The sequence below is a fragment of the Aquarana catesbeiana genome, linkage group LG09 (genome assembly GCF_042186555.1).
Source record: "Aquarana catesbeiana isolate 2022-GZ linkage group LG09, ASM4218655v1, whole genome shotgun sequence".
NCBI lineage: Eukaryota > Metazoa > Chordata > Amphibia > Anura > Ranidae > Aquarana > Aquarana catesbeiana.
The window spans coordinates 121,616,762-121,628,770 of NC_133332.1; the positions used below are offsets into that span (position 1 = coordinate 121,616,762).

At 41.6% G+C, this 12,009-nt stretch overlaps 1 protein-coding gene across 1 annotated transcript in view; it reads left to right on the plus strand.

The window, feature by feature from the left end:
* The window catches only part of LOC141108039 (pinopsin-like), a 101,929-nt gene extending 90,857 nt beyond the window's left edge, over positions 1–11,072 (plus strand). Inside the window, exons 3-4 of the mRNA XM_073599226.1 lie at positions 6,519–6,752; positions 8,994–11,072. Coding sequence (XP_073455327.1) covers positions 6,519–6,752; positions 8,994–9,206 — 447 coding nt within the window. The 3' untranslated portion in view covers positions 9,207–11,072. The remainder of the gene's footprint in view (positions 1–6,518; positions 6,753–8,993) is intronic.
* Positions 11,073–12,009: the final 937 nt, after the last annotated feature.

Below are 12,009 nucleotides of genomic sequence, written 5' to 3' on the forward strand. Positions count from 1 at the left end.
CCAAATGGTCCGGGGCTGAAATGTTTAAAGATTAAAAATATAAAATTTAAATTTAAATGCAAAATCTAAAACTTCTGCCAATTTGAAAAAATAGTCAACCATAATGTAAAAGCTTCAATAGTCGTTATAAAGCAATTTTATATTTAACTCCACATTTAACCCTTTAGGGGTGAATCTGTCAATTTAAAAAATCCAGTGATTTGGAGAGTTCCCTAACCATATTAGAGCCCTCCCACACTGGTTTTACATGGTCTACACCCTAAAATTTCAGACCTGAGGGATCCTGATTATGGTGGAGTTTAAAATGTAGCAACACATTATGGTCTTTGAACCCCAATTTTATGTTCTGAATGTGTTCTGCAATGCGAACCTTCAGCAGTCTTTTTTGTGCTGCTCACATACATTAGCCTACACTCCAAAACATACACTACATGTGTTATGTTACATGTGATGAATTCCTTAATTGTAAATTCTTTGTTATTGGAGGTTGATGTGAACCTGTCTAGCCCTCTCATGGGTACAGAGACTTCTCTGCACGCCCTACAGTTTCGGCACGCGAAAAAGCAGCTTATATTGCAGCTTACCAATTCTTAGATGTGATGACAGAATTCGTTTTATCTTTTTAGGCTTTCTTTCATTTATTTTCACCTGGTGATCTTGCCAGTCTGTTGATTATTCAAGAAAACAAGCTGTCCTGTAGATATAGCAGATAGCAGAGGGCTGAGCAAAACAATTTAACACCGACAGGAGTGCTTACAATGGTAAGGTTGTATTTATTTATGTAAAACTTTTATCCTGAAAGGAAAAAAAATGATGCTGTAACTGCTAATAAAGTGTTTTTGTTTAGTGTACCTAAATCTGCTAGTACTTATAATGTAAACGTTAGCACAAATGTTTAACAAAAATGAAAACAGCGCACTGAAATTGACCAATAGTTAGTAGCAAATAATGTAGGAAATTCTTGTCCAAGAAGAGGTTAAAAATCAACAAGGGATGCTGATTGCTCCAGTTGTAGTAAATCTCCCTCACAGATTCTTTTCAAATGCACATACAGACTGGGGACCCTAAAAAGTGCTCCAGAGACACAGCAGGTGACCAGCACACTGAAGAGAAAATCTCGTTCACCATCAAGCAGCTGAGGATGAAGGAGGAGCAGCAAACCTGCTGAACCAGCAGTCTACAACAACCAACAGTGAGTTCGCTGGTGTGATGTGGAGAATATTCACCTCCCAGGACCACCCATCTCCAGCCCCCCAGAGTTGTCTGTATAATACACTTCCTTTGTTCATTGTTTGGATTTGATAAAGAAGCTTTTGCTTTAAAATGCGTTATCCATCAGGTTGGATTTTTTGGATCCTCTCAGCCACCATCTACACCATGGTCCCCTTGACGTAATAACATCCGCCTGAGTGGTGACATCACTTCCCGACAGGTAACCAACAGTTGTGGCCTTAGAGAGTAACCATACTGTTGATTACCTGTCGGGTACCTTTGCGGACGGTGTCTGCATACTTGGAGCTCACTCTGGGACCACCGAGCAGGCAATCTTCAACCACACCGTGTTCTCCACATCCTACCAGGAGATATTACCACGAGTCCAGTGAGAAAGTATTGTATATGTTGTTACACATTTGTAACTATTAAAGACTTACTTTTATTCTTCAAAATTGGACAGCATTGCATTGTTTTTAACCTCTTCTTGGACAAGATTTTCCTACATCATTGGCTGCTAACTATTGCTCAATTTCAGTGCGCTGTTTTCATTTTTGTTCTCAGTTTGTATTACTTTGCTTGCACTTTCAGGAGATTTATACAGCTGCATCTGATACTCGTTGGTCAACCAGGTTCTTTAGAGCTTAGCTCTACTCTGTTTTTTTTTACAAATGTTTACATGCATAAAGTGTAACATGGGGTCCATACGCAGGACCTCAGATGACGAGGGAAGGGGGATGGCTGTATCCATATGTATTTGCATACAGTTAATGCATTATCTAACTACTTAAGGGTCACCCTAAAGCAGTTTTACTGCTACAGGACTGCACCCCTGCACCGGATCATGTATATATACGTGATCTGGCTCTTACGGGTAGGGGGCACGCATGAGCTGCTGCTGACTGGCTCCTGCTGTGATCACACACAACAGGAGCCCAGCAGTGGGTACTCGATGTCCACTGGCACCAGCCAATCCTCCAGCAGAGAAGCAGAATGAGGGTCTGCCTATATAAACAAGACAGATCACCTTTCTGTCAGTAGGGAAGGCATGGACCCTGTGTTCCTACAAGGTAGGGACATGGATTCATGCCTTCCCCTAGTAAAAGAACCTCCCACAGTACATAAAATTGTAGTTTTTTTTGTTTATAACACAAATAATAAAAAATGCAGAGGTGATCAAATACCACTATATTAGATGGATTTCTGGTCATTCACTGTTCTGTTTAGCACTCAATAAAAAGACAGGTAATGAGAGGAAATCTCTCAAATGGGGACATAAACGACAATAAAAAGTAGTTGGCTAATGTTGAGCTTCAGAATAAAAGTCTGAAGATTCATCTGTCAATGGACTTTAAGTGAAATGAGTCTAGTACAACCACTGTGCTGTGTTTCCTAAAGCCGGGTTCACGTATGTGCGGCCGCAGGTTCGTGCCTGGGGTCCGGTGCGTGTCTGTTCACTGGTTCAGGTCCGAATTTTTGCCTGAATTCACACCTGAACCGCACCCAAACACGCACAGGACCCTTTTTCAAACCGAACCGCAGCCGCCTCAGACATGTGTGAACCGGCTTCATTGAGAAACCCGCGTCCAATTTGCATATGCGTGAACCTAGCCTAAAGAACTGCTTTATGTATGTGTGATGGAAAACGATGATCGGTTTCATGTAAACAGCACAAAGAAAAACTCTAATGGATAAAACGGCCCCAGAGCTAGGCTGTTAAACAGAAGTACCTACATTGTAAAAATGACATTTGAATGTATTTTAAATATAGCAATTGTGTCACACAGCAAGCAAAATGTGCTCAAGCGTCTTAATGTCTTAGGTGACTGGCACATGAACACTTGCGCATAACCATTGGGTTTCCGCACAAACTCAGGGAAACGTGTTCAGGATGGAAGAAAAGCCATGACACATTTCTCCTGTTACATATGTATCTTTGACATTTTTCTTCTGGGGATGTGTTTCAATTCTAAGATGTGTTTTGAAATAACTGCATAGAATGGAAAGCTTTATTTCCGTTCTTTAAATAACAACTCAAAGCAGTGAAATCTGCTCCATCTTTATCAGTTACCTTTTCATCACCGCATTCATTACTGGCACTATTACATTTCAGGGTGAACCACGCAACACACGCTCCACGTCCAGTTATCACAGGAAATCATCATAAAAACATACATTCTCTAAATTGAAAGTCTGGGGCCCAATGTCATATAGCAAGCCAATGATCTTGATAATTTATAGAGGAGTTTTATTTAGCAGCACAAGTTAAGGTGTTTCTTTACATAGAATTGAATTGAAAAACATATAAACATGGCCTTTACTGACTTCAGCTGCAGCTGCAACTTATATTTCCTGAACTAACTTGTCTATAGGCCTATATGCTTGTATTTACAATAGTATTTAACTGATTATAAAAGAGACCTATGCTCAGATTTACAGACCCCACTATATTTCATTTTTCATCTTTTGTGAAAAATTGATTTGCTGTGTAGCATCTCCAAGATTTAGACCTATAAATGCTCTCCGGATGGATTGTGCAGAATGATTGAGAAAGTCCAAGGATATTAGCAGGTAGGTTTGAAGTACCAAATCCAGAGTGGATTGTGGCCTCTCTTGCATATATAGTCTAGGTACTTCAAAGGGTGGAGGCCAAGTAACACTCAGGCAAAGGAGCTACAAAAAATGCTTGGTCACAGCTGTCAAGGCTATTCAGATATTCCAAAGCAGAGCAGGTCTGAAACACAGGCTGTAGCAACATAGAATCTTTAGGCTGTTGTAGTTCAACCTATTTTTAAAGGAGAAACTCATACTCACCTACAGTATATCGCTGCAGAATTGGTCTGATGCTACAGCTGTCCCCCACTGATTTGAATGCCGCGTACACACGACCGGACTTTCCAGCAGAAAATCTAAGATGGAATCATTCCGTCGGACATTCCGATCGTGTGTATGCTTCAACAGACTTTTTCTTTCTAAAATTCTGACGGACCTAGAAATAGAACATGTTTCAAATCTTTCCGACGGACTCAATTCCTATCAGGAAAACCGCTCGTCTGTATGCTATTCCGACAGACCAAAAATGACGCAAGGGCAGCTATTGGCTACTGGTTATTGAACTTCCTTTTTCTAGTCCCGTCGTATGTCATCGCGTTCTAAACGATCGGACTTTGGTGTTATCGTGTGTAGGCAAGTCCGTTTCAGCGGAACTCTGTCCAAACTCCGTCAGAAAGACCGTCGGGTGTCTATTCTGAGACTGAGAACTGAACAATTACATGACCACTGATCGCTCAGTCCTCAGGTCCACTCTGTGCACAGAGTGGTGATTGTCAGTCACCAGCTCTCTGCCCCCCCCCCAGCTTTCACTGGAGCACCAGGCTGTGGTACAGGAGTGGCTGGCTCAGGCTCTCCGAGGCATGCTGAGTAGCTGCCAGTCAGGCATCTGGAGGGATTCTGACCTTAAAGTCAGGTTCCTTGCAGACTTGTCTGTATTCCTATCGCACACATTACTGGAAAACAAGGCTCATCAGTGGTAGCTGCTGCAGCGATTACCAGCTGGATCCTGGAGACATCAAGAAAGTGTACATATTCGCCAGCATACCATGGATCTACAATCTCAAGCTTTTATTGCAGAGAGATCACATCACAAAGACAAGTGCAATGTTTCGCAGTCGAGCAGGACCCCTTTGTCAGCTGTTGGCTGAATCTGGATCACAGGAGTGCAGAAATAAGTGCACTCCTGTGACCCAGAAGAGAAGCATGGCCAAACAAAAACTCCCACCATACTTGTCTTTTAAAGGCAACGTTCTGCACCAGAACTAATTAAAGGCTGGATTTCTGCTCCTCTAAAATTCAAAGATCAGCACATCCTGCAAGTGATCTGAACATGATTGGTGAATGATAACTTAGGTAGGACCAAGACACTGTAAGTGAGTTGAAAGTACAAAACTGACATACAGCAGGGTACTCAGGCACAGAATGGCATTAAAGCCATATTAATTTAAAAAAAAATGTTTAATATATTGCAGCTTACCAATCATTAAATGTGGTAGGTGCATTAGTTTTTATTTTTAGGTTTTTTTATCCTTTATTAAAACCTGGTGCTTCGGTCACTAACACATTTCATGTTTTAAATCTGTGGATGAGCTATAGAGTCACCCTTGGACAGCAGCAGTGTTAAATGTACTAGTGGTTTTAAATACACGACTAACAGATTAAAGCCTAACTCCAGCTAACACTTTATTAGAAGTTACAGAAAAAAAAATCATTTTTCTATAAAGAATTTACATAAATGGATTGGATCATTGTAAGCACCCCTTTCAGTGTTAAATGGTTTGGCTCAACCCTGAAACTTTCACTTTTGCTGCACAGCTTGGCCTGTTAAAGGAGGTGGAAAAAATAACAGCAGGATCAACAGGTAAAAACAAAGTTATGGGGAGCTTCAGAAAAACAAAGACTGGTTAACACTAGTTACAGACTGCATCATATATGTCATATTTGGATTTTGCATTTAGTACCACTTTAAGCAGCAAGCAGGCAAAAGAAGTACTAAAAGAAGTGAGAAGAGGGCAGAACAAGAGGTTCAGACAGGCAAATCAGGGCCAAATATAGCCATGATGAAGATAGGTTAGGCGTGGTAAAATATTAATCAAGCCAGTCCAAAGAACAGGTCAAATAAGGTCCAGTCTGATGAGGAATGCTAACAATCATTTTAACACCAAGGTGTTCTGGAATTAAGCTTACATATCCCATTTTGAGCAAATGACAACACTGGGCATTTGTATGCACATACAGTACATATATGACACCACATCCACCTTGAGGCATGGACATGGAGTTAAAGACCCACTCACAGTTCTGGAGGAGCAACTGTGACCAGGCACAGGTGCAAACACAATGGCTAGTTGTACGTTGACCAAGATCCTTTAAGCCTGGTACACACTACATTTGTTTTAAATGGCCTTTTAACCAACTCAAACTGTGAATAAAAGTGTATGCAGCCTATAATCATTTGGATATTTAGCCCATTGTCATGAGTGGTAATGAAGCTAGCATTTTCCATGTACGCCATTGTATTCAAGAAGAGGCAACTAGTAACTTGGGGAGTGAAAATACATGCCATAAATTGCACCGCCTTTCATATTTATTTTTTGTTTTGAACCCTATAGGGAGGTTTGATATAAATGGAAATGTATTTCAACAATGAATCAATCAGTCAAATATATAGCTGCAATTGCCTGAAACATTAGTGGCTGTTCAGACAATATTAGGGTGTAGAATTAACAACTGTCTTCTAATTTTCTTCACAGATGGGGCGGATTAACCTGAGCTCAGCTCAGAAGAGGGAACACCATTTGCTTTTTATGGTGCTCTGCATGATCACTTGCTATCTCATATGCTGGATGCCTTATGGATTAATTTCCTTGGTTACAACTTTTGGGGAACCTGGAATCATCTCTCCCACAGTTGGCATCATACCATCCATTCTGGCCAAGAGCAGCACCTGTGTTAATCCTCTAATTTATATATTTATGAATAAACAGGTATGACTGGCATATTAAAGGCTACTGGTGTACAGTAGTGTAGTCAGCTATGGTAAAATGCAATATACAGTAACACAGACAAGGGTCTTCTTCTTAACTTTCTTTTGACATTGATGATATTATATGTACTGGTCCTCTATGTGATAAAAAGTAAAGTTTAGTGACAAAAAAGTGAAAAAATGAAGTAAAAAGGTTACACTCAAGCCCCTACCCCCCACCCAGAAAAAAAATTTGACCTCCCTTCCCCACAGACACGCACATTCTAGCATAAATACATGTGTTGAGTGCACCTGAGCCTAAAAACGTTGATTGTGCTGCTCATGTTACATATTGCTGCACAAACCAGAGCGAGACCAATCTTCTAATGCGCTGTACACACGAGCGGACTTTTCGACCGAACTGGTCCGACGGACCGAACCCGGCGGACAATCTGACCGTGTGTGGGCTTCATCGGACCTTCAGCGGACTGCTTCTGTCGAAAATCTGACAGACTTTAGATTTGGAACATGTTTCAAATCTTTACGTTGGAACTCCGCCAGACCCAGTTCCTATAGAAAAATCCGCTCGTCTGTATGCTAGTCCGATGGATAAAAACCGACGCTAGGTCAACTATTGGCTACTGGCTATGAACTTCCTTATTTTAGTCCGGGCGTACGTCATCAAGTACGAATCTGTCGGACTCGTGTGATCATGTGTAGGCAAGTCCATTCGTTCGGAAGTCCATCAAAGTCAGTCGAAAAGACTGTCAGACCTTTGTTGCCAAAAAGTCCACCCGTGTGTACAGGGCATAAGGCCATTGTTCATGGCTAACTCTAAACTGATGGCCTGTAGGGGTTTTTAATGCCCAGCACATGGAAAATTTTCGGTACCAAAGTTTGTCCCCAAATGCAATTATAAGGCTTGATATGTTTGGCATCTGTTTTATATCTGACGTAATCACAGACACAGGCAGGCAGAAGAATTAACAGAGAGATCACTATGCTGGAAGAGGTGTTTTTATCATATTAGCACTCTGACATTTAAGATGCAACACAGAGGAAGTGGCAATGCATAGGATGCTATGTGACTTGGAACAGGAAGCTGCCTGTCCCTCTGGTGAATATGGACAAGCTACCTGCAGTAATACATGAACAAAGGGAAATCGATCAGCCATGACCCTATAAACTGAAGCCATAACATGTCAGCCCATCATTACAAGGTAAGGCAAACAAACCGCACAGGGAATAGAACTACACTAACATCTAGTTAAAACAAGGAAAACATTTGAAAATTTACAATGCCTTTACATATTCCAAAAAAATAAAAATAAAACAAGCTCTCACATACCACTGTAGCTATAGGCTTTGTAGAGAACCTCATCTTCAGATTTTACAACAGAACCACTGAAATCACAGCCCCTACTTTTCTACAGAAGCAGAATTTTGGCAGACTGACAGCCTTTTAATATAAACACATAGCACATGCTTCCAAGCTTTTACAAACCCCCAGAAACCTGATTTCAGAGTCTGAGGATGAATCACTTCACTGTACTTGCAGCTAGAGAAATCAGTGTTTTAAAGAACGAATGTATAAATATAGTCATTTCCATAATCTGGGTACAGGTGCACATTAGAGTGGAATTAAAGGCATCGGCATCTTCTTCTGTGTGCTGGTTTTCAGCAATCTCCATTGGCTGGCACAAGATGATGTCACTCTTGTGCATGTGCAGGAGCTAGTTGTCCTGGCACACTGCATAAGCCACTCAATTACATGCTGAGAGCAGGTAGGTGTATTTTATTGCAGAAGAAACAGAGATAGATAAGAGACCAACCTAAGAAGCGTCTTCAGTTAAATTCACCACTTATGCCTCGTTTCCACCGAGCGGTGGAGGCCTAGAATGGTCCGGCCTATTCAGACGAGCGTTTCCACTGCAAGTCGGACCAACAGGGGCCATACGTGGGTTTAGAAAAAATGCCTAGCATGGCGTCACATGTCCACCAATCAGTGAAATGTATCTTAGCTCCGCCCTAACCGAACCGTTCCATTTTCTATGGCCCCACATCTGAAGCAGGGCCCTGAATGGAACAGTTTGGCTAGGTTGTATGGGCCGCTTTCATAATGGAAACACCCAAAATAGCGTACCGTACCGAACCGATCCGCTCAGTGGAAACGAGGCATAAGTGGCATGTATTCCTGATAATACTTGAGTTTATTCTGCCATCAATAAATATGAATTGAAAAGTTGTTTTTTTTTTATTCCAGTTTTACAGATGTTTTGTCACTCTTCTGAAATGTGAATCAGAACCACATGACAGCGATGCCACTATGAATTCACGACAAAGCAAAGAGCTTCAGGTTAAAGACAATGGCAAGATGATTCAGAGCAGCTTTCACCAGCCAAGCAAGGACACAACATCTTCTATCATGAAGAAGCAGAAATTGACTCTTGTAGTGCACTACATAGATTATAGATAAACTTTTATGTCAAACCACCAGCTGGTTAATCGCAATAGTGATTTGTAAAACAAAAGGGAAGAAAAAATGTGGTGGTGTCCATCAGAGTCTGGAAAATGGCCAGTGTGAACTGGGTGCTTGGGTGCTATTATGTGACACATCAGAATGATACCATTATCATTACCGGGAGTGCTACAGTAGGAGTCTGATGTGTATGAACACAATTCTATAATTTCCCCCACACTATTGCAAAGTGTTTTCTTTGTATTAATACAAAGGGGAAAGCTGATGTTACTTTTATTTCTACTAAGAATGACAGATATGTCAGCCGTGACAAAATTATCATCTCCTAGATGTACAAGATGTTTATCTCTAGAATACAGGTTCTTTCTATATGTATAAACAGTTAAGCTATAATTTATCTGCCCAAAAGACCAAGCTTGAAGAGAATATAAGCTTTTTAATGGCATGCATTAACCTTTAAATGTAATGTATTTGAGGGATTTAAAGGATATCTGCACTTTTTGTGTACATCTCCTATCTGCCCTTGTCCCTGCTGACGGTAAAAAATAAAGAAATGGATGAGATGGGGTACCCCTCATGTAACTGTTAGTGTGTTTCATACCCTATGGTCCCAGCAGCATCTTGTAGATCAGGGGTCTCCAAACTATGGCCCTCCATTTGTTCAGAAACTACAATTCCCATCATGCCTAATCATGTCTGTTTTACAATGCCTCATGGGACATGTAGTTCCACAACAGCTGGAGGGCCGTAGTTTGGAGATCCCTGTTTTAGACTACTGCTGTAAAAATTGCGGTTGAGATACAGGAGACAGGCTGTTATGTAGAATGAATAAGCAGACCATCTCCTAATTGTTCTCTTTATCAAAACTGGAGCACTCCGAATCTGGTGCAGCTGTGCATGGTAGCCAATCAGCTTCTGACTTCAGGTTGTTCAAATTAAGCTTTGACAATAAAACCCGGAAGCTGATTGGTTTCTATGCAGAGCTGCACTAGATTTTGAACACCCGAGTTTTTGTAAATCTCCCCCTTTATGTCAAAGCAGGTGTCCCATTCCATTTACATTTTTTGCACGTAATGCCCTGTACACACGACCGGTTTTCCCGTCGGAATAAACTCTGAAGGTTTTTCTGACGGAGTTCTGACGGAATTCCGCTCAAGATGTCTTGCATACACACGGTCACACCAAATTCAGACCGTCCAGAACGCGGTGACGTACAACACGTACGACGGGACTAGAAAACAGAAGTTCAATAGCTAGTATCCAATAGCTTCCATCTCGTACTTGCTTCAGAGCATCCGTCATTTTTGGTACGTCGGAACAGTATACAGACGAGCGGTTTTCCCAATAGGAATTGGTTCCGTCGGAAAAATTTAGAACATGTTCTCTTTCTAGGTCATCAGAATTTTCGACGTAAAAAGTCAGATGGGGCATACACACGATCGGAATATACGATGAAAAGCTCCCGTCTGACTTTTTCTGTCGCACATTCCGCTCGTGTGTACACGGCATTAGGCTATCCTTTCATAAACAGACAGATATTCAGCACTTATTCTGCTTCTTTTTTGAGGGATATGAATTAGTCCAACCACTACAGCCCTTTATACAAATCAGTTGAGTTACCCCTCTTCTATTTGTTTGTATATGACTTGATTACCAATGAGATGGAAGGATGCTGTACTTGACTGATTCCTTCACAGTACTAGATATTACCAGTATGTGAGCTACACAGTGGCGACTGGTGCTCAAAATTTTTTACGGGGCGCAAACAAACTGAAAAATTAAACTGTTAGTAATGTAGGACTGTAAGTAGTCATTTATCAAATGATTTTGTATCATTACTGCTAGATAAAACTGTACCCATCATATGCAGCCTCACTGTGCCAATCAATTTCAGCCTCACTGTGCCAATCAATTTCAGCCTCACTTTGCCAATCAATTACAGCCTCACTGTGTCAATCATATGCAGCCTCACTGTTCCCGTCACAGTAGGCCAATCACATCCACATTTCATGTAAAAGAAAATAAAAACACTTTACATAAGGTGTCCTCATGAGATCCCCCTTTTACATCAGGCGCCCCCTTTACATCAGGTGTCCCAATCAGAGTCCTCCTTTAAAACGGATGTCCCCATAAGCATACCCTATACATCAGGTGTTCTCATTAGAGTCCCCCTTTACATCAGGTGTCCCCATCAGAGTCCTTTACATCAGATGTCCCCATCAGAATCCCCCTTTACATCATATGTCCCCATCAGAGTCCCCCTTTACATCAGATGTCCTCACAAGAGTCCCCCTTTACTTCAGGTGTCCCAATCAGAGTCCCCCTTTACATCAGGTGCCCCCTTTACATCAGGTGTCCCAATCAGAGTCCCCCTTTACAACAGGTGTCCCCATTAGCATTTCCCTATAAATCAGGTGTTCTCATTAGAGTCCCCCTTTACATCAGGTGTCCCCATCAGAGTCCCCCTTTATATCATATGTCCCCATCAGAGTCCCCCTTTTCGTCAGATGTCTCCATCAGAGTCCTCCTTTACATCAGGTGTCCCCATCAGAGTCCTCCTTTGCATCAGGTGTCCCCATCAGAGTCCCCCTTTTCATCAGATGTCTCCATCAGAGTCCTCCTTTACATTAAATGTCTCCATCAGAGTCCCCCTTTAGATCATATGTCCACATCAGAGTCCCCCTTTACATCAGATGTCCCCATCAGAGTCCCCCTTTACATCCAATGACCTCATCAGAGTCCTCCTTTATGCCAGATGTCCCCTTTACATTAGATGTCCCCATCAGTGTCCCCCTTTACA